Below are 23359 nucleotides of genomic sequence, written 5' to 3'. Positions count from 1 at the left end.
TAAACAGGAGGAGGTAGTGGAGCAGGTGACCTACAAGCTATGGGGGAAACTTAAATCAGAACTGCCTGGACTCGATGTTCAGCGGGTGCCGCTGGTTTGTGGCCAAAGTTCAGCCCGTCTTGGTCTTCCCCGTGGCGTAAGGGAAGCACGTCTCTGCCTGGAGCTGCTTTTTGTAGTGTGATGGCTTGGCCGTCCTACCATTTCTGATACTTGCGTCAGTGCTTTGGAGTCAAGAGTTGGCTGCAGGACCCTTTTCCCTGAATTTTCCTGATAATTATATCCGTGTATGGCGCAGACGTGATAATTGTAACCACCCTGCCTGGCACAAAGTAGGCTCCGAGCCCTGGGGGCAAGACGGAGATGCTTTTCTGGCACTTCCAAAGCCTGTAGCGCTCCAGAGCAGCAGGGCCCAGGGTTTGGAGCACCTGGAAAATGCAAAAGCAGGATGAATGCTGCTATCAGCTGGTGACATCCCTCCCTCCCCTGCATGGAAATGATTCTGCTGGTGTTTTCTTCCCCATGCTCAAATACCTTGGCACAATGCGTCTTTGTGGCAGCTCGGTCCCACGTGACGGCACGAGGCAATGCAAGCTGAACTCTGCCGGCAACACTGCGTGCCCCAATTAGCTGCTGCGGTCAGGGCTTTGCAGACTGCCTGTGTAAATCTATTTACCAGTGTTTTAAGCTAATTAGTGTTTAAGCGTTTGGGGGTTTTTTTGCCTTCTTCCTCTGTTCCTGCCTCTCTTCAAGCATGAAGGGCCAAGTGCCCAGCACGTGTAAGTCAGCACAGCTTGGTGGCTTTCAGCAGGGACTCCATCAGCTTGCACAAGCTGAGGTCAGAGCTGTTAGCACCCACATCCTCCTACATGTTTCACGTCTTCCCACGCTTGAGCTAATTCCTTCAAAATTTTCCTACCTGATTGTCACTTCTCCCCAAAGAAGGCAGCAGGGAGAAAAAAAAAATCCATTTAGCAGCGGATTCCTTGCAAAGTGCTGTAAACCTGCCGTACAGGCTGGCTGGGTGGCGGATGCCTGCATAGCAGGAGGGCGTTTCGTGGCCTCTGAGCAGCTAGGCTTACACAAGGATCCTTTTTCTGGAAAAAGCAGGAAGATTTTTAGGTGAGAGGAGTGAGTAAACTGTGGGAAAAGCAGCGATGGCTCAAACTGGCACTTGAGGCTGGACTTGGGACTTGGATGAGCTCCCTGGGTTTGCTTTTAGGCCCTTTTTTTTTTTTTTTTTTTTTAGAAGTGTAACTGCATTTCTCCCCACTGTTTTGGTGGGGCTACAAATATGATGCAGGATAGTATAGCTGTGCTTTCTGAATGCTGCTTTCTGTGGATCCCAAACTGGGCAGAGCTGCTGTTTTATTTGGGCACCTTGTTATTGCTCAGTGATAACTGTGTGACCGTAACATTACAGGAATGCTACAGGAGCGTAATCTGGCGTCCCAAGGTCAGCCCGCACCACTGACATCCACAGAGCTGTCCTGGAATCCAGGGTGCATCAGTGGGAGGCTGCGTGTGTTGGGAATATTAGTCATGTTGACTGTGCACTTGGGAGAAGGGCTGTCCTGGCCTTGTGTGCCCCACACACACCCAGCCAGCAGCGTTTTTTCCCCCTTTCTTCTTTAAAGACTGATTGATTCCTCTTAGGTGCTCTTGGGGTAAGCTAATAGCAGAGCCCCCCGGTCGATGTGCCTTTGCTTTGGGGGAAGGGGAGCATGTGGCCATGCCCAGCACCCTGCCTCCCCACCGTGCTCCATCTTCTGCTGCTCCACTCTTGGCATGTTTCCAGGTTCATTGGGGAGTCACTGCGATGTTAACTGGGGGCAGAGGGAAGGAGCCAGCTTGGTCAGACGGAGGGGAGAGCCGTAATGGGGGGCTGAGGAGCCCCGGCGTGTGCTGGTGCTGTGCCGGAGCCGATGGAGCTGTCCCAGCCGGCTGGGGAGGTTCACTCGATGGCTGTGCACTTACCTGAGTGTCTGCGCCAGGGACCTGAACCAAACTCCTGCTTTAGCCAGTTTGTTTGTGTTCTTTCCCCCTCCACCTCTAATTTCCAGGAAAGCACAGTTCCCTGGCTTCATTACCTTTGCTTTCCGAAGGACACACTTTCAGAGCCAGCTTTTGTAACGGTTACAAAGCTACACAAGTGATCCCTCTCCAGTTACGTGCCACATTTTTTCTAAAGGGCCAGTTTTGTAATACCTTCGGTCTGGAGGAAAGCAGCCAGATCTCAGCTCGGACTCCCTGTGCTCAGGCATTTCTGGGAATCCTCCTTGTCTCTGGGCATCTGTCAGGAGGATGCTGAAATCCCAGCTGCAATAAAAAGGAAGCTCTCCACTGGCTCCCTTTGCCCAAATATATTCAGTTATTGCTCTAAGCAGAGGCAAAATTTGTCTGACATGTGCTTCACAGGTCAGCAAAGCCAGTATATGCTGGGACACAAAGGGATTGCGTGAGAAACGAGGAGTTATGGTGCTGGGCAAAGCTGGGGACAGGGTGCAGCACCCCCAGACAGTGGTGGCACCTTGGAACCCCAGGAGGACGAGGGGAAGTACTTCCAGAGGGAGAGAAATGGCAGGACAGCTCTCCAGAACGCCCTGAGAGTCACAGAAATGTGCAAGCAGGTGAATAAAACCAACATCTCCAGATCAACAGGTGCAAACACATTGCATCCTTCTCCTCCACCTTCTGAAACCTAAGGCAGGACAATTCCTCTGTTAAAATTGCTTTTGGCTGGATCTCCTGTGGTCTGACCCATAGGGGTGTTTGATTGCCATCTCTGACAGCTGAGGATCATGCTTTCTGCCTTTCGTACGTGGTGTGCCGTGGAGCATCCAGCCAGCCGGGTCGGTGTTTAATCACCCGTCCCCCGATCCTTGGTTTCAGTTTCATGCGCCACTGCACACCACCGCTGAAATAGTTTAGCTTAATGTTTAATTAATGCTGTTCCATATCATGCAGAAATGTGAGATTGGCTGGTGTTACCTTAAACCCCACAGTTGTGGCACAGGCTAATGACTCATTTCCAAATCAGCGTTCGGAGGTGCTAACAAGCTTTTCCCATAAATAGTTTTTGGGTATCAAGGCTTTTCATTTTCCTTCCTTTCTTATGCTAGTGCTTAACAGTTATCTTATTTCCCGTTATTTGCAAGTTCTGTGGAAATTGATGGGGCCGAGCTGAGACGGGGAAAGCATGGAGGTGCAGGAAGGCGCTCTGTGGGAGGAGGAGGGGGAGGAGGTGTGCATGACCGCTCACCCCTGCACCTCCTGCCGAGCAGTTGATTTTTTTCCTGTTTAGAAGCCATGCTGGGTATTGGAGGGCTGGATGTGCACAGCAGTTCCCAAAGGTCCTGAGGACTCTTTCATAAATCTGTTGCCATGGGCAAGCTCATCGTTCCACCCATCCTTAGCCAGGACCTTGGCAACAGCACCAGGTCTTGCTCAGTCCCGGTGCTGAATGCATAAAGATGGAATTTCAGTGTCTCCTGGTTTCTTCTCCTGCCTGGCACAGGTGTTTGCAGAGGCAGCGTCTCTCTGAGCCCCTGTATGGGGTAGGCTTGTCCTTGCCCGGAGCAGGGAGCAGGGGACAGCTGTCCCCCAGTGGGAGGGAAGCATGTGGCGGGCGGCTGGGCTGGGTTTGCAGCAGGCACAGCTCATCGTTGCCCCGTGAATCCCCGCTGTTTACAGGAAACTAGTTGCTTCATTTCACCCAGAGCTTCCTCTGGTGCATGCCTTTGTCTTGCTTTCGTGCCTCCAAGCCCGGGTTGTCCGTGTCATGCAGCGTGGTGCACCAACTGTGCTGTTGACTTTGCCCCCAACTAGTAGCTTTGCTGAATGTAGCCCTCACCATCCTCCCACCCTGTGCCCTGAACTCTTACCAGCACCCATGGGTGCTTGCTGAGCTCTCCCTAAGGGCTGAGCTTGCTGCTGTGAGTGTTTCATGGCCATCAAACGAAATCTCTGCTCCCAGGATCGGCTGGAGGCACAGCAGCAGGTGCTTTCTCGGTTTGTGTCTGTGGGCTTCGGTGTTAGCTCACTTGAGAAACTGCTTGGGTTCCCTCCACCTCCCTGGGCTTTTAGAGTCCCATCAAAGTCAGCTCCTCGCTCTAGTCATTGCCAGGCTATCAGATAGTGATAGTAGAAGTAACCGAACGCGACAGCAGCTCAGCATCTGTGTCGGAGGACAGAGGTCATAAAGTAGCATAATAAGTATTTATGGCTGTTGCATTAAAGGAACTCAGCAGCATAAAGAAAGCACTATAGTTTCAGGGCGTTAATTTCTGTGCTTGGGAGTCATGGGCAGCGTGGGGAGCGGTGCAGCGGGACGGCAATCGGGCTTGTTGGCAGCTCTCGGTGCTGCTGCGAGTCGCCTTGCTTTGCTTCTGCCCTCTCTTGCCTTTTCATCATCTCCGTCTCCTGGGGAGGCAAGGGATCCTGCTCTGCCTTGGTCCTGGCTAAGTGTGTTTGCTGTGGGATGGGGATATCTGTTACACAGGGGACGGAGGAGCACAGATACCTCCTTAAGCACAGACTTTGAGGCTTAGGGTCCCCAAAGGGACATGTGACGATCTTCCCCCCGATACTCAGCTGCTCTGGAATAGAAGACATTGGTGTCTTAAATATGGGAGGGAGAGCGTGTGCATCTGGGAAGCTTACGATAGTGCGATACAGTGCAAAGCTTTTCTACCAGTAGCTATAAATCCACACAAGTTACTCTTTTTCTCCTCCTTGTCAGGGGACATTGCTGGTTTCACAATGACTGCCCGCTGTTGTAAGGTGACATGGTAGTAGATGTTATGCCAGCCCCAGAGAGCTCAAAATAAATGTGTTTAAATGGTACAAGTCCTCTTCCCACTGGAAATGAGCAGAGGCTTTGCCAGTGACTTAATATTTGCACCCCTAACGCATCATGTGGCCAAATCATGGGTTTAATGCAAAATAACGCTGGGTTTAGTGTAGAATGACACTGGGTTTAATAACCTTGTTTTAAAAAGACCAGGCAAACACACAGAATTTGATGGCAGCGGTGCTTAGAGCAGCACATTACAGCTAATGGGATTCACGGCGCAGCGGTGCTCTGGATGCGGAGAAGCTGCCCGGAGCCCTGGGACCAGGCAGAGTCCAGGCTGTAAATCAGCAGCTGGCAGGAGTGGGGGGGATTTTACAGCGGTAAGGGTCAGGTCCAGAAACAACTTTTCCTTTCTCCTCTTCCCAGGGTCCTGTTCCTCTCCTCTTTTCTAATACAGTTTATCATCTGGGATTATCTGGGGATGGAGCTTGCTCCCTGGAGAGTTGCTGGCAGTGCCAGAGGCACCACGGGGAGGGCAGGAGCCAGAAGAAAAATCTGCTTCTCCCCTTTGCTCCCTCTCTGCTCCCTTGAGGATTTTCTCCCTCCTTTTGGGGATGACCATGCTGCCTCAGAGCAGTTTTGCCTGACTCCTCCTGCAGGAGCTTTGGGCTTCCATTGCATTTGCAGTTACAGCAGGTGATGCTGCCCAGCACTAGTGGGGTGGCACTTGCAGGGGGTACGGGGCTCAGTACCGGGGCTGTGGGGTGCAGAGCTGTGGGCATGGAAAATGCCTCTGGTGCCCAAATGCTGTGTGGATGGCTGGGCTGGCAGGGAATGCGTTTTAGACCTTTTTTGTCAGGTCTGTAAAAAATGCTTATATGGACTCCAGCTTTCCTTAGGTAAAGGCTGCTCTGAAGGCAGCCTTGCTGGGGAGTCACTCCCTCCCCAGCTGCTTGGGAATTTTGGAAGTGCTGGGGAATATTGGAAATGACGCAGAACTTTGATGCATGTTCCTCATGCTTTCTCAGAGGAGCTTTTGGTTTCGGTAAAGATGCTTTTGCCTGGCGAGGGCATCTCTTGATGACGGGCCTTCTGTAGAGGGCTTAACATCATTATTTTGAGAGGTGTAATTGCTTGTCCCTGTAGTGCAGGAGTAACCGTAATGCAGCCTGACACGGGCGCTCTGAACTGTGGCTAAGGGGTCTCGGGGACAATCTGTGTCAGATGTTCACTTGAGGTTCTTTTAACCCTTTGCTGCTCCTGTGACCGAGGATCCCTTTAGAACAGGAAGGTGCCTGTACATCCAGCCTTCCTTGCTGAATTGCAGAAGCAAAATCCAGCTGGTACTTGGTTTTCCTGCATCCAGTTTGCAGACTGGAGGTCCAGCCCAGCAGCCCAGCCCCGATGAAGCATGGTGATCCTAGCATCCTGGGCCAGCTCTCCACCAAACCCATGTACTGGCTTTAGGATGGTATTTACCATGTCCCTGAGAATAGCACTTAAGGCTGTGAGGCCAAGGGAGCAGCAAGCCCAGAGGGGTGCTGAAAGCTGAGCGGTTCTGTTGTTCCCCAGAACTGGGGAATGCTGTGGTGAATGGGTTTTGGTCTACACTGCTGGTTCTTCTACCTCCCGTGGTTTGATGGGTGCTGTAAAGCTCATGCGCAGCTCCGTAGCCATGTCACAAGTTGTTGCCAATATTCTAATAAATCAAAAGGCAGCGGCAGCCAGGGATCCTTGGGGGAGGAGGGAAGAGGCTTTACCATACCTCCTTCACTGCGTTCCCTATCTGTTGCATGGTCCTTGTAGTGAAGCACAGGGTGAGAAGCCTGGACACACCGTCATGGGAGAACTTCCCTGGCTTTGATTTAAAATCCTTATCAAATATGTATCAGCTGAAATCCTCTCAGCTGGCACCTCTCCAAACGTGGCATGCCACCAAGCGCCACGCTTCCCTGGCATGCTGCCTTTCCGCCTGGCACGAGTGGGAATGGGAGGTCAAAGCCTCTCCAAGTGGAGAGGAGCCGCGCGGGAAACGATTCAGACAGGCACTGGAGAGGCTCAGATCACTTGTCCAGATGGATTATTATTTAATCGTCTCGTCCTCAGAAGCCAGGTGGGTGGATAAGGTCCAGCTGAGAGGAGAGAGCCCTGGGTGTAGGAAAATAAAACTGTTTTGATCCCTTAATGGGTCTCTGCCTGACCTTGGCATCCGAAGAAAATAATGCACCGCGTCTGATTTCCTCCTGCCTGGCCAGGGGCTGCCGCGCTCCCGCTGCAGCCACATACAGTGATGCTCCTCCCTGGTACTGGGTTGTATCAGGAGATGTTGATTTAAGGAACTCCCAGCAGCATCAGTGGGATGCGCAAGTGGCAGCATCCTCGGCTGGGCTGCGTGGCACCTGGGGAGCGGGCTGAAGGCAGCTGTAGGTTTAATGTTTGCTGTGCTCGCTGCGCATGTGCTGTAAGGTCTCGCAGGTTTATACACCAGGCAGTAGCACACGTGGAGCACAAAGAAGTGATCCAGAGCGAGCAGGTTGTGTTTTGTGTTGGGTCTCCCACTCGGGGCTTGTGCTGACTTCCCAGGGCTGGTCTAGCCGAGGCACAAATCATGGGAGAGGAACATGCAAACGGAGGAGATGGGAGGCTGGAGATGGCTGGTGACACTTGGGTTTGCAAATACCAGACCCTGGTTTTGCACGTCCCAGTGTGTGGGGTGTGCAACTGGGTGGAAGGCACTGGGGTGGGCAGGGATGCTCCTCAGCAGATGGAGAAGAGCAAACACGAGCTGCCCAGCCACCTCACTGGCCGCTGCCACGGGCACCAGCGCAATGGAAGGACAAAGTACAGGGTTCTCCAGTACCCCAAACTGGGGGCAACTGGGTCAAAGTCTGCTTGCTCTCACGGCTGTTTTTATTCTAGCAGCCAAGTCTGCTTGCTCTCACGGCTGTTTTTATTCTAGCAGCCTTGTCCCTGGGACCCCTCACATCAGTGTTTTTGCTGTTGAATGCTATTGTCCAACTCAGAAATACTTTATCCAGCTTGTCTCTGAATTTGGGGTCCAGTCTCGACCCACACGGAGGCTGGGGATGTTTGACCTGACAATTTCTTTCACCCTTCATGAGTTCGGGGGAAAACCAGAATATTACTCTGTGTAATTTCAGGCTCTAAAACCACCTCCCCTTCAGCAGGCTGTGTGCGGAGGTGGCAGCATCGACGTCTCTGCCCAGACTTCCCACTGCTGTGCAGAGCTCCTGGTTTGCTTAGAAGCCAATACTGGCTTGTTCTGGGAATGGGTGTCCCTGCGGGGGCTCAGCACATGCTGGAGCCTGGATGTAGCCCCTGCAGCTCGCTGGGGCTCTGCAGCCACGCTCAGGGCACAGGGAGCTGGGGAATTCCTCGTAGGCAAAGTGTTCCCCAGCCCAGCTGGCTCAGTTTGTTTTTTCAAATAAGGAGAGAGTTTATTTGAGAGTTTTCTAGATGCGCAGATACCATCAGCAATAAACAATGCTGGAGGAAACAGAAGAGCAGTAAGCATAATAATTTATCTTTTGTTTTGCTTTAGTTTGTTTTTTAATCTGTAGTTCCCGAAATAAAGTGTTGGTAATAAGGAAGGAGAAAAGTGGTTAATTTCTTATGATGGTGGTGTGGTTTTGTTTTTTCTTTTCAAAAATCTCATTTCTTTACTTAGGCTTCTTGCAAAGTGACCAGTGAATGTAAGAAAACCAGTTTGAAACTTGATTTTTCTTTCCTGGCCACACCCCCACCCCACCCCCACCCTCTTTTTTTTTTTTTTTTTTTTCTTTTTTCTTTCTGACTTCCTCATGACATGCACAACTTGGTGGCTTTTCAAATTAGGGTCTCCACGAGCCGTGTGATGCTCAGCCTCTGAAATCATGCGCGTGGCCCTCGTGCTCCGTTCCTGGTTCCGTTGGTTCACAGCAATGATCTCATTCTGTGCAGGGCGCTGGTTGGTAAATGATCAGCTGGGTGTTTGGATTTAGCCCACGTCTAAAAATACAAGGCAAACTGGAACGTCAGGAATGTGAAGGGCATCCCTCACCTTTCATGGTGAAACCACCAGAAATTTCCCAGTAACCCTTTGCAGGTCGACTGTAGGGAAAGTTTATCTGTACATCACCTGCACTGCAAACCTTGGCAGCTCTGCATCTGGCATCTCATTTAGCTATAGCTTTTGTGGTACGGTAATGTTTGCATACTGAATGCAGGTTTTTGGGAGGAAATTACATTGAGAAATGGCTGGAGAAGTAATAATAATCTACATAAGCCCCTGTTGTTTAAGCCTACAGCCCTCCTTCTCCCGGAAGACAAACACACAGATGAAAGTGTTGTGTTCCCAAGCAGCGTGTTCAAATGACTTCAGTAACGCTGTCGTCTGCCAGTGCTGAGCAGGGTGCTTTCCCCCGGGACATCGGGTGCTTTCCCCCGGGACATCAGGTGCTTTCCCCTGGGACATCGCTGCCTTGGGATGGGGCGGCAGAGCCCCCAGTGCCACCCCACCAACTGAGCCGGAGCACTGGCTCTGGGCGTGATGTCATTTTGGTCATCGTAGCCTTTCCCAGTGTGGTCCAAGGGACCAGCACGTCTGGATGCTATTGCTCCCAGTATGCTCCAGGAGCACTTCCAGGATGCAGCAGCCTTGCTTCTGCTGGATTCCCAGTTTCGAGCAGCAGGTTAATTTTAAGAGGGGAAACCCAAAGATCTGAGTGTATGAAATAATCAGCATAAATCTGAAGGGGACAGATACCCCACAGCAAGAAATCTTTTTTGGTTATACCATCTGCCTTGGGGAAACAAAGCCTCTGCAATTCCAGGCAGCCAGAAAGGAAAAGGGAGGTATAAATAACCAGTGAACTATAATTCCACTTAGTGTCATAGCTGCATTAGTTGTGATATGTCCTGGTATTGCAGGAGGAACAAAAAGCCTGAGGCTTGGTCGGGGACCCCTCATGCCAGCGGCCGCGTGGGTGCGTAGCGAGGCAGATCCTGGGGACGGGAGCTGGGAGCGGCAGGAAATATCACTGAATTTCTCTGCAAATAAGAAGCTGCTTTACAGGGAAAATGAGACACAGTTTAGCCAAACACTTTAGGATTGACTTACTTTTAAGAATGTTGTTTAATCCTGTTGAAATTGAGAGGATTACTTATTCTTAAGCGCATGCTTAAGCATTTCCCTGGCTAGGGGCTGGCAGGCTGGAGCGCGGGAGCTGTAAGAGGAGCTGGGGTTGCACTTGGCTTTTCTCGCTCTTGGCTGCTGCCTCGGCGGGAGCTGTTGTTGGAAAAACACTGGCTGATATGGGGACAGTTACTGTTCAGCCTTGCTTTTGGAGGTGCCAAGCTTTGTGGAGGTTCTTTGTACCTGGTCCCTCAAAGTGGGTCGCTTTGCTTTATGTACCTGAGCATCAATTTGGGAGCCTAAGCGTAAGCAAGCGTGTCTGCGCATGCTGGCTCATCGCTGGAACCAGGTCCCAGGCTTTGATGTGCCAGGATGTTCAGCGCTTGGGGCTTTTCATAAAAGAACAAAGCAAAAATTGTTGGTGTAGAGAACAGTGAGCTTTTTCTCTTAAATTTCCCTGGAAGTCAAACCCTGTGGTATAGCCGTCTGATTCATAAACTGATTTTTCACTTGAGAAGTCTAATAATAAACTGCAGAAGAGACTCATTCAATCAGTCTAGGACTTCCCTTTGCCTATTTTAAGCCTGGTGGAGTGGGACTGGGGGTGCCGGTGGGCTTTCCAGCTCTGCGCCCTCTTTGGGCTCGGCTTTTGCAGGTACCACTTGCCAGCAGCGATGCTCTGAGCCTTGGTGAGCCCTGGCGCCTTTCATGGATGCTGATGAACTCAGCCCCAACTCCTCTCCCGAACTGCGGAGAATTTTAGAGGTGGGAGACTGTGGCTCAGAGAGATTTAATAACATGTCCAGAGCAGTGCTTTAGGTTGCTGACAATTTGGGCAGTAAGACCTGATTTCTTTGACTCCGGTTATGTTTTAACCTGCTTCCTCCTGTTGCTGTTCCTGTCATTTCTGAAGGCAAAGCCACCTTTATTTGAAAATGCAGACTGATAAGACAGCATGCGCTTCCAGAGCACTCGGGGGGACATGGTTTGCGTGGAGCTCGCAGGCAGGGCTGCCTTCTTCCAAAGGGGCTGAGCTCCGGTTTCTCCAAAGCAGGTTTGCTCACTGAATCATGACATGACCAGAAGCCATGTCTTGGCTTGATGTTTCTCAAAGCCAGAGCAGAGGAGAGAGCGGCCAGAGGTAGGGGTGTGAGAGGGACGTGGAGAGCCAGGCTTGCTTAACACCTTCCCGAAATGGAGCTGGGAACGTCGCCGGCTGGCACTGGGAGCTGGCTGGCAGGACAGTGTGTGGCTGAAGCACCTTTTCCAGAAGCAGCCAACCTTTCTCCGTGCTGCTTTTTTTGGTAGGTTACAGTAAAAGGAACTTCATTGCATTTACGTTCGCGGCACTGCATTTCTGCTTGAGAAAGTTTACATTTTCTCTTCTAGTTGCGCAGTAATTATGGTCTGTGATCAGTGGCTCCAGGGCATCTGTGTAAAACCAGGCATGCAGGGGGGGCAGTCTGGTAGCCATCCACATGGACTCCCAAGAATGAGAAATAGGCCAAAATATGCTTGTGACAGCAGTAGCAAAAGTAATGCTTTGCCTTTATCCCCATCCTCTGTTCGAAATGTCAGGGGCAACACCTTAAAAAAAAAAAAAAAAAAAAGTGGAAGAATGCTTTGGTAAAGGCTTCTTTTGCTAGAAGTATTGCACGGGGGCATTGCAAAGGTGCGAGGAGAATTCCCTCTTGCTCTGGATCTCCTTGCTGCATAGCATTTATGTGACACTTTATACCAGGGAGAAACTTGGCCAACTTTTGATATTCTTAGGGTCTCTCTGGTCTTCTTGAATAATTAGCATCTCTGTTCTCCGTGTGAAAGTCAACTGCAACTGTGGCCGCTCCCTTGTTCCTTGTTGCTGCCGCAACTTTGGGTCCATGCGTGGGGCACCGGCGGCCCACGGCCAGGCTAGAGTTCCTGGCAGTGGTAAAAGAAAAGAAAAATGAGAGGGATGAAGGTTTCAGAAGTAGGGAGGAGAAGACGGGGTTTGGAGCAGGAGGAGCTCAGGCTCCAGCGCAGTCCCGAGGAGCTGCGTGTGTGCATCCCCCCAAACAAGCCTGGTGCTGGCATGCCTCTTGCAGCGAGGTTTTGCATGAGGATCCACGTCCTGACTCTGATGTTTTGGAATAACAATGTGGGAGGGAGGGAGGCTTCAAGGACCAACAGTAGTCCCAGGAGAGAAGTCAGGCACTCGCTCTCTTAGGGCACGTGCTCCCCTGGGTGATGGATGCGAAGGTGGCTTAGCAAACCAGGGAAGCGTCCCTCAGCACGGGGACACACGGTCCCTAAGGAAAGCAGCACTAATGGGTGCCTCGTGGCTGGGTTGGGTGCAGCAGCAGCCCCCATGGTGTTGGGGTTGCGTGCCTGGAGGAGAGCCCGGGGCTCGGGGCCCTGGGCAGCAGGAACCGCTCAAGATGCCCTTTATCTGTGTCCTGGATGCAGGCATCTCTATTCATTCCTGTGGATGGGAAACCAGTCCAAAAATAATACGTTTGTTTTCTCAATCTAGCTTTGAAATGATGAATATGAGAAAGAGTAAAACATGGTTTATATCTATAAGGGACTAAAACAATTCTTTGTTTGTCTTCATTGAAAATTCTGCTTAGCGATTAAAACTTCCATCAAAAAGGAGAGGTTTTGGAAAAAGCTCGTGGCTTTACTGTTCCTAATTGTGATGCTGGTGAAAATATTTCACTGTTGAATGACTTCTGGGGGTTTTCCACTGGAAAAGGGTGATGGTCTGCACTCGCCTCTGACAAACTGGTGATGCATCTTTATTGAAATGCAAGAAGTCAAAACCATCTGGTCATGGCGAGTTTGCCTCAATAAGATCATCTTGTGTGGGGAGAGATGAAAGGAATTACAAACCTTTTGCAATAAAATACAAAGTAAGAGGGGTTCTTCAGTGGTTCTCAGTGTTACACAAAACCTATTGGAGCAGGTCTGGGTGTGTTACAGGAGCGGCAGGATGGAGTTCCCTCGGATGGTGCTGTTGAGTGGGTATCTTTGTAGCTGAGGGTCACATGTCTTTTATGCTCAGTGGTAAAATCAAAAGCAGCGTTTGCACTGATGGTGTCCTCCAAGCCCTGGTGGTGACGTACTGTGACACTGATGGGGAAGACTGGAGCACATCCATTTCAGTGGATATTCAGCTCCAAATACCAGGCTGTGGGTTCGCTGACTTCAGTAAGCACACCAGCATCTTTTTCTCTCATTTTCAGGTGATCTCTGCAGTATCCAGACTCTCCTTCCACAGTATTGCTCAAACCAAAGGAATTAGGTAAGAACCTTTCAATACGATGCTTTAAATAACATTTCTCCCCATCCATATTCCTAGTATTTTAATCACATCAGAATCGTTAGAAGCCACACATATTAGGGTTAAACAGACATCACGGATGCCTTGGGGATGTAGGTAGGGCACTTGTAAAAGCACCTTACAGGCTGCTCAGGAATAGTTTACAAATAAAATAAGTGAAAATGTCACAAGCTGTGGGCAACACGCCTGCTGGGGAGGGTGGCAGGGTGGGTTTGCCTGTCTCTTGCTGGAGATGTCGCTCAGGTCCCCTCTGCAGGGGCTGTGCAGCCGAGGGCTGGGACCCAGGAACGCCAGCAATGGGCTGGGATCCCAGGAACGCCAGCAATGGGCTGGGATCCCAGGAACGCCAGCAATGGCCATCCCTGTTGCCCTGCCCCGGGAGCGCTGGTGTCACCCCTGTCCCCAACCGTCCCCTGCCCTGCTCTCTGCAGAAGTGCCCAAGGAGAAATTTATTCCTGGCTTTGAGCAAGGCACGTCATTGCTGAGTGGGTGATGAGGGTTAGTAAGTAACTTGGCCCTGGCACCCAGGGTGGGCTGCCCAGCTGCCGGGGCCCCTCCTCCCCTGCTAATCGAAGGAGCAATGGAGAAGGAATTAAAAACAGCAGACAGTCCTATTAGGTAGAGCTGTTATCCTGGTCTTTGTTCAATTCCCTGCAAAATTGGTTTGCAATTGGTTTTCTTGTTAGTGTGGGGTTTTATTCTTAATCTGGCAACGTCTTCTTAATAGAACCATGACTGGGAAGAGTTCTTAGCCTAAAGTACCTTTCCTTTTTTCTGGGGTGTGTGTGTTTGTTTCCCCAGCTATAGAACACATTTACTTTTCTGTGCAGAACGTGTCTTGCTGCTGTTCCAGTCAGGACATAGCGTGGCACTGGTCTGCGGCCGCATCCCAGGGCCAGGCACAGCCACAGCCACAGCCAGGGTGCAGGGTGCAGGCTGGATGGGGCTCCAGCTTTCCCTCTAGCCCTGCCGCCCGTGCCCACCACCCCACGCCACAATTTCCACTGTTGGAACTTTTTTTTTTTGCTGCCTCAACTGCACTCGTATTGCTGGAGGGGAACAGCTTTTCACGTGTAAAACCAACTCGGAGCCTTCCCATCTGTTAAACACAGACCTGACAGATCCCACAAGGACTGGGGGGAGATTCAGGGGGTGAAGGCTGGAGGAATAAAGGCGTGCTGTAAGTTAAGGACTGTTTATTATTAAGGATAGCCCCAAGTCCTGGAGAAGCCTGCAGTGATTATTATTTTAAGGGAAGAGAGCACCCAAGGCGTTGGGAGGCAGGGAGTAAGGGGGGAAGCCGGGTGCAGGAGCTGCAGTGTCTTGGCAAGGGCTGTGTTTAAGTCTCGGGGCATTGCTGGAGGAGGTTGCAGTGTGTCACTCACCCCTGGCCAAGCCCTTTCCTAGGCACGGAGGTCCTGGTGTCAGTTCAGGGGATGAATGAGCTGGCTGTCTTCTGGGAAGACTTTGGCTGAAGCATTGTTGTTCCCGTTGAGGTCTCCCGCTGCCAGGGATGGGCGGGTTGGGCGATAGCTGGGATCCAGGGACAGGGAGGCTTTGCTATTCTTGTGGATATGTGGATTTTTCTCATTCATTTAACAGCGAGTGTTCATGGTTCCCACTGAAATCCCTTATCTTGGAAGCCTTTGCACTGTAATTACACAAGAATAGCACAGAGCTTAGTGTGTCTTTGCTTCTAACTCTGTTTTCCTGCGTATTATCCCTGCTTCTCCTCCCCATTGCCAGCACTGCAAGAACAGAAAACGCTGTTACTCCATTAGCTGGAAAATGCCCCCCCAGGGGGTGTCCCCTCCCATCACCGCTGTCTCCTGCAGTCAGAGAGCCCTTGCTTTGTCCATTGCTGCATGTTTTTTCCTTTCTAATTAGATGATTTCTTGCTACACTATCACAAAAGCCTCAATGACAGAAACTAATCTCAGATGAATTAATTTAATCTGTGGGAACCAGCTGCAGCTCTGGCTCCCTGAAGGGATGCTCACGTTGGCCCCCACTGCCCTCCGCTCACTGGGGTCCCCACTGACGATTGGGGTCCCTACCCTTCCCTTCCTCAGTGAAGATGCTGCTATTGAAATAAATGCAGAGAGTCTTGTTGGCTTAGGCATGGTGCTCAAAACCATGGTAAATACAGTGTAATTAGGATGGTATATGGATTCTGCGGTCTTCAGCCCCACAGCATGAATGTGGCTCTGCTCCAACCCCTATTTTAGGGTCTCAGAAGCAGAAGCACGCAAATTAAGAGTGAAATAAATCCCAAAGCCTATTACTTGTCCTTAAATAAGTTCCATGGCATATAGGGTAGAAAAATAAAAATCAATCTCATACGCAATTCAGTGGAAAAAAAAAAGTCTTTCAATCTTAATAATTTCTGGATACATGAACCTTGCCAGAGAAACCCTGTTTTACAAAGTAAATCAGATAGCTATCAGGATAGCTATGTTGAGATGACAGAGCGTTCCTTCCAAGAAACAAGCTACAAGCAGCAAAACATGGCAAAAAATAATCTCGAATGCAATGTTTTGTTTGCATTGCAGCACGCTGCTAAGGCTGGGCTTAATCTCTTGCAGCTGTAGCTACAGCCCGTGCTGCGTCTTCCCCCTCCTGATCTGTTCTAGTCCCAGCTGCAGGTTTCAGAAGTCCTGCAGAAAACAGCGTCAGCCTCCAGCACTGACGTGCCTTCTAGCAGGTGATGGCCTCTCACGGTTGCAGAAACAGATTTCTCGCTTGCACGAGGCTGTGCAAGCAGCGCAAGCGATGTTTTCCCGCTAAAGAAGCGTGTAGTTGTGAGGACTGCTACCACTGGGTTATTTCTGGGGTAGTGCCCTGTGTATAAAAAGATTTTTTTTGGTGTGTCCTAGAAAAAGGTGTATTTTCTTTCTTTAATGTAAGGTGTACAGAGGAAAGATGGTTTTGTGGCTAAGGATGTGTCCTGAAGGGAAAGTGGATGCATGGAACTACCTGTGGGTGTTGGCTCTGCCCCCGGTGCTGTACGTGGCCCTGGGAAAATCCCTTAGTTTCGTACCTTTGATTTTCCCGGCTCAGAAATGGGGAAGTAAAAAATGCCTTTGTGCACCGGGCTTGTGGGAGATGGAGCCCTGCCTCTTGGTCTCCTGCGGGAGCACAGGTTCTGCAGGAACGGGATAATACCCTTTTCCTGTTTTTTTTTTTTTTCTATCCATGCATCATTTTATGAGGCTGGCTGTGGGGACAAAGAAAAGATCCTCACTGTGGAGCATCACCCGTCTAAGGAGAGGGGATTTTTTTTTTAACTGTTACTGTTTCTTAGCCTTTCCCCATCTGTCTGGAGGACTGTTGGCGGTCCCAGTGAGAAGTTGCCGCTGTGCACCTTGCCCATCCGTGGCGCTCTCTGAACAAGGAGCCTTTCTTTGACAGCCAGGACGTCAGGAATTTCGACCACAGCCCCAACCCACAGCTCAAGTCCATCGCCCCATTCTCACAGTGGCTGGCACGAAATGCTTCCAAGCCAGGCAGGAGGATTTTGTAGCAGGCAGAAACAGCGTGGTCGTACGTGCACAGGTTCTCCCGTGCTCTGGAGCATCGGTTTTCATTCCCTTGCCAAGTTTTCTTAAGCAAACTCAGCTCTCCAGAGGACAATAGGACTTCTTGCTGCAGGACTCAATAAACCAGGATTTTATTTTTTTTCTTAAAGCTTTTTTTTTTGTTTTCCTTAAAACTTCCCTGCTGCAGCCATGGCTTTTCCCTGTTGTCCATGGTACATTCCAGCATCCTCTGGGCTCCGGCCGTTGTCCACCTCATGCTAGCAAGCTCCATGGGCTGAAGGCGAGCTGTGAGCAGAGGGGGCATGTGTTTTTTCATCTCCCCAAGATAGATGTTTTTCCTGGAAGCAGAGTTTTGCAAGCAAAGCAGGAGGTTAAGGAATATTGGCTCTTGCTGCCTGCATGCATTTTTAATGTGTGCACAGTGAAACCATCTGAAAACGGGAAGGAGTTAGCATGTTCAGGGGCCTTTTACTAAGGCTCTTAATCTAAATAAATCCTTTATATATGAACTGAACCTCTCAGCGACTTTCTTCAGAAGGCACTCAGTTAATAAAGTCGATTTAAAGTATTTGCAAACGGGGAGGAGGGCTGAATCCTGTTTGTCAGGAGGAGGTTTTCTCCTGTGGGACCAGTGGCAGTGTGTTGGCTGGCTGGTGGAGGGAAGGAGAAGGGAATGGTTGTGTTTTCCCCATCCTGGGGGCCAAGGCAAGACCTCCTTGGGTCGGTGTCTGGCCCGAGCTTGTTGGAAGAATGAATAACATCAGTTTTCCCTCCAGGCAAACACAGCAAGGGCAGCCCCTCACCCTGGGCTGAGGTTTACCTTGCATTTAAACAAAGACATAACGGCATAAGTAGAAGTCAAAATGCTTGTTCTCTTGGTGTTTAACCTCTGCATGTCACCAGCCCTGAGGTGATGGAGCAGATGTGCTGGCAGCTGAGGGCAAGCCCTTGGGGGGAGCTGCCTGTTGCCTGCTGGCGGCTGCAGGGCAGCTTTGCTCTGGGGTGCGGGGGTGTCCCCTCACCGTCCCCTACACAAAGAGCTGGGGTTTGCCATTCCGCTTACAGGAGACTGGGAGCATCAGCAAAGGAGAAGAACCCTCCTGGCTGCCCAGAGGATGGGCTGGTGCCGGTCCCAGTGCTTCTCTGACCCCCTGCAGATCCAGTGCCAGGTGGGTGTCAGGGCTCGGTTGCCTGCAGGCACCCTGTTGAGTGCAGACCAGTGTCAAGGCCATCGTGGCTCCGTGTTGCCCATCTCGACAATGCAGATAGTGAGATGAGAGGAGAGAAGCTCGATGCTGGGATTAGCCCAGGTCGGAGCCACCTCCAGGCAAGTTCAAAGCGACTAAATGAGCTGTACCAGCATCCTTCCATCAGTGAGAATTTAACTCAGAGGAGACTTTCCTACCGCCCTGCTTTGCCTGCAAACCCCGTGCCTTGCTGATGAGGTTCAGCATTGCTTTGCCAGCAGTTTTGCCCAGGTAAACTATTAAAACAGACTGACAGGCTCAAATTGAGGTTTGCAGCATTATCAGCCCTCGAGTTTCTGTACTTAAGGGCTTGCCAATAATATCAGGATGTGTGTGGGGGTGAAAGGGAGGAGGGATGGGAAGGGAGAGTCGTAAGCATCCCGTCTGCACCGTTCACGGGGCTGTGACGTTCCCGTGTGGAGCGAGCAGTGGTGCCCCATGCAGTGCCCTGCCTGCCCGCAGGAGAGGGGCAGAGGGGGCACGTGGAGCTGGACCCATGCGGGCAGCTCCCAGCCCCTGCCCTGCAGAACACGTGTGTGCCTGCTCCCAGCGTGTGTCAGTTTGATCTGGAAACTCCTCAGCGTTTCATCCACCAGTTCAGAATTAAACCCAGAGTTTTGTCCAGGTTTCATGACTTAAATCTGTTTTGCCATCTGACGGAGCCCCGCTACAGTAGGGGGGTTCTCTTATGTTTGTTGGGGGGGTGACCATGTAAAGGAGACTTTGTGACCCTGCCAGCAAATCCCACTTCTTGGAAAAGATGGGGTGGCACAAGTTCTGGCATAGCTGATCAAGGAGATGCTCCCGTTGCTGTCCTAGAGGAGAGAAGGGAGATACGGAAAAATCTTTATGGAATTTGCAAAGATTCTCCAGCATGATGGAGGCTTCATGCTGATCAGATTTGGTCTCTGCTCTCCTGGTCCCTGGGGACGGTAGCTTAACGCAGGAGGCAGTTCCAGCTGTGTGTGAAAATGGCAAGCAATTAAAGTCGCTAGCGATTAAGTCCTGGAGTGTCTTCTGATGAGGAGGTAGTTACAGGACCTCATCTGTAAGGTTGGTTTTACAAGGACTGTTTTATTCATTGCCAAGGTGTGCTCTGTAATTGCACCCTGCCCATTACTTTTTTTACTGCCGTCGTGTATCCATTGTACGTGCTTTAAGTGTTGCTATAAAATGGATGGAGAAGGCTGTGGAAGGAACCCATGTCTGGAAATGTGTATGGCTGCTGTGCAGCGTGCTCCAGTGCTCTAAGGAGTCTGGGACTGGGACCAGTCCTGGGACTGACTGACCAGCACAAACCCACAGAGGTTCAGCCACAGACCTCACAAGCCAGGGGCCGAGGGGAGATGGTTTCTTGTGACACAGACAAACCTTTAGGAGTGACTGTAAAGCTTCTTCCTTTGTCAATAAGCAAGATCATTGGCTAAAAGCAGTTCCTTTCCAGCTAAAAATGTTTTTAACACGTTTATTTTGGCAAGCGTGTATCCTCAAAGACTTGCTCCTAAGAGAGTCTGAAAAATATCATTGACATGTTTTCCTGTGCGGCTGCTTTGTAGGCTTGGGAGATGCTGAGGTCACCCCGTAAGCATCTGCTAGTAAAAGCAAAGGCAGTTTCTCTCACCCCCTCCCCACCAGCAGCTTCACGTAATGAAGATACAGTTCTGATGTGCACAGCTCTGCTTAATAGCCACGTGTGGGGCTTGCGGGTTTTTGGGGTGCACCTGCCTTGTCATTGCTCATGGCCTTGGCCCGTGTCATGCGTCTCTCAGGGTTCCCTCATGTGTCACTGGCCACCCTTGCACCATGTCACCTTTGGGTACCACAGCTTTCTCCCCCGTGCAGGGTCTGTGCGTATGCTGGTGATCAGAGGCGCTGGAAAGGTCTCTCTGAAACGCAGTCCTTGCCCCAGGCATGGAGAAGGACTTCAGGCTTGGCTGGTCCCAAATGGGGGGCTCAGAGGTGGGGGATCCCAGTGCTGGGGGACAGGGGGGCTCAGGGCTGGGGGCTGTGCCTGGGGAGAGGTGTACTCAGGTGCTTACGGCTCTTGGCACCCTGATGGAGAGTGGGAAGCACATGTCTTTTTATTCCTTGTGGACCCCAGAAGGTGCTGCTCAGCCCAGGTGGTCTGTTGGAGCTGGTTTACATTGCACAGTAGGACCCCGCTTGGCTGGGACGTGCTGGTGGTGCTTGCGTGCATGCGGTCAGCAGCGCTGGTGCTGGTCTGGAAGCAGGCAGAAATATCTGTTTAGATATTTATTTGTTTTTATTGGTGTGTGTTTCATAGGATTGCAGCTGCTCAGGTACACCAGAGAAACTGCTGCTCGGACCACTAAAAAATTTCCTTGTGCTGTTTTGCTACAAGTTAAAAAAAGGGGGGGGGGGGGGGGGGGGGGCAGGGGGGGTCGTTCAAGGTTTTTGTTTTAACAGAGTGTTTTCTGAAGTTGGGCAATTGCAGAGCCTTGTGGGGATGTTGTTATACATTGTGGGGTGTGTCCCAGGTCTTTTCCTCCTGGCTGTGATTTATCTTGATGCTCCACGGGTGACCAGTGCCATCTGCGCAGACTAACAGTACCCTGTGCTTGGCTTAGTTGCAGGGGCTGGCCGGGGCGAGGGCTCTGGCCATCTCCATCCACGGTGGGTGCAAAACCCCTGCCCCGGTGCTGGGCTCTGCTGCAGTTTCAAGCCAGCATGTGAGCTGCAAGAGCATCCTCCCTCCTCCCCAACCTGCTGCTCACGCGTTCCTGGTGGCATCAGGGCTATGGGGATGCTCTGCTGGGAGGGAGGGCTGCTGATGTCCCTGCTCACTGCGCTTGCCGTTGATTTGCAGCCATGCATTTTCAAATCTAGTTTTCTTCTGAGTCAGAGACAAGGGCCAAATCGTTTCCTAGTGATTGGTTGTGCTGTTACCCCAGAGGGTTTGTTTTTTGTTTTTTTGTTTTCCTTTCTTTATGAGAAAGATGTTTCTGGATTCCCCTTTTGATTTTATCCATCTGTTATGGTCAACGTGGAGCTGAAGTGAGGAGAAAATCGTACCACATTCTTGACCGAAGCATTGGTACGTGAGAATTTTTTAAAAAATGTGATAATGTGTTGAAACATAAAATTATATGAGCTGTTATTTTCTTGTCTCCTAGTCTCCAGAAATACTCGGTTCAGATTTGAGCTAAAGATAAAGCAGGGCATGCAGCTAACCCTTGGGCACTGTGCAGTGCGCTGTGCTAAATGCTGTAAGTACTCTCCTGCAAAATCATCATCTTTGTGTTATCTGATGATGTAGCTTGCTGTTTCCCCACTGAATTTCTATCAGAATTAATCTTGTGAGAATTTTTGCAAGTTCCAGACCACAAATAAAAGCAAATCATAATTTTTCAGAAGACATCTCTAAAATTTGGCACAGCGTGAGGTGCTTCTTTCCAGAGATGAGTAATGTAACACAATAGTATGATTTTAATTAAATTCAGCAGCTTTTGGTATGCTCCAATGTGTCTTGTTCTGCAGGGAGAGAATTGATTCCACTCTGCTTTAAAAAAATGGCTCTTGGGCATTCATAGCGTGGTTTTCATCCATCTCAGAGCACTTTACCAAAATCATTCTCTTGACGCTGTTCCCATTTCACGGATGGGAACCAAGACTCGGAGGTGCTGCCTGGGTCAGGAGTAGGGCTGGAGAAGCAGCTCCAGATCACCGCTTTGCCTGCCCCTGATCAGCTCACAGCCACCTCTTGGTACCTCAGTACATTAAATGCTGCTTTAATTCACCGAATCCCATGGAAGATGATGATGAAGGCATTTTCAGTTGCGTGTAAACGTCTTGCAAACCCCCATGGTTTTCTTTGGACAGCTCCTGGAGCGCTGTGCTCGTGAAGGCACGACAATGCGCCCAGAGGACCCGTTATGGCTCCGGGATGCCAGAACCGATGGCTGATGGGGGACCCACGGTCAGGGGGATGGGGTGGTCCCATGCTCAGAGAGTGACTCACCACCCTGGAGAAAAAGAGGAGGGAAAAAGGAAGGGGGAAGGATGGAGCTATCAAAATGACGTGCTATGAACAGCCGAGGTCAGAGTGTTTCCCCTGGATAAATAGATTTTGGGTTTGAAGTGGCGTTAAAGCTCAGCAGTGGGACCAACGGGCTCCTCTCTAAGCACGGGACCGAAGCAGGCTGCTCACCCCGCAGCCAGGCTCACATGGAAAGCATGGCCTGAAGTGGGAAATCTTGGTGAAATTGCAGATTTCATATATAGACAAAGGGTTTCCTTTGTATTGCCACAACGCTTTTTTTCAAAAGAGAGTTGACGGAGGAGCTGTACACCCAGCCATGGGTTCTGTGAGCTGCTGCAAGGTGTAGTTATGGTCTGTAGACACCATGCTATGGAAACTTTTTTCTGCCAGATCCTGAGCCAGGAAGACTCAGCCCAGCCTGGTCCATCCCAGTAGAGCTGTAGAAGCCCCTTTGTAGCAGCTTGAGATTATGGCTGTCCCCATTTGTGAAGAAATCCCTCGCAGAAGGGGTAGCAGATGGGAACAGCTCAGGTGTCACGGGTGTCACATACTCCACCTGCTTTTTAAAACACAGAAATGTGATTGCTGGACTTAGGAAAACGGGGGGAGATTATTGTGCTGGTGTTGGGAGGCAGGATTCCCACTCCTGGTAAGGGATGAACCACCTCCTTTAGTCTGCCATGGGTGTTTGCACAAGTCCTGAAAGCCTCCTTGCAGAACTGCCTGACAGATGATCTCCACCGAGGGCAGCCTTGGATGGGAACAGCTCCTTGGGAATGGAGGGCAGCGGGGGGGAACGTTTCCACCCTGTCTGCTTCTCACCAGGCTTTCTGTTCCCAGGGCTGGTGCTTGACCCCAAGAAATCGGGATGAAGATAGGGAAAACAGAATGTATGTCATGCTGGGTCCTCCCTGGACTGTCACACATGGGTTTGAGGCTAAGATGGTACCATGCAAAATCATCAGACTAACGCTGCCCCATCCCTGCCCCTCTTTATTCTCTGTGACAGTGCTGCAGAGGTGAACAGTTGCTAGGGCAAGGCACCCAGATGCTGAAATGTGTTCATAAATAAATAAATCTTCCTGCTTATTGCTGTTAGAATTACAGCCTTACCTGGCTCTTCCCATTAAATAATTCAGAGGAGAGAGCACCCAGGCAGTGCATCGGCGTGCGCCTTCCCCCCATAGCAAGGATTACTGCAGGGGAGCAGTGGGGGCAGCTGGTGGGGGTACAGTGTGGCATGGATCATGGATCCGCTGAGAGCAAGGGAGGGTTTTTGCATTAGGTGCCTCGTAAAATATTAATTGATTATTCCTCTGTGTGAT

General features: G+C 50.7%; 1 protein-coding gene across 1 annotated transcript in view; it reads left to right on the top strand.

Annotated features, from left to right (window-relative positions):
- Positions 1–23359, top strand: part of VAV2 (vav guanine nucleotide exchange factor 2) — a 149255-nt gene that overhangs the window by 83132 nt on the left and 42764 nt on the right. Inside the window, 1 exon segment of the mRNA XM_055720424.1 lies at positions 13151–13209. Within this exon segment, the coding sequence (XP_055576399.1) occupies positions 13151–13209 (59 nt within the window).

Source organism: Falco cherrug, chromosome 9 (assembly GCF_023634085.1).
Source record: "Falco cherrug isolate bFalChe1 chromosome 9, bFalChe1.pri, whole genome shotgun sequence".
NCBI classification, from domain to species: domain Eukaryota; kingdom Metazoa; phylum Chordata; class Aves; order Falconiformes; family Falconidae; genus Falco; species Falco cherrug.
This window is presented reverse-complemented; position numbering and strand designations above follow the sequence as displayed.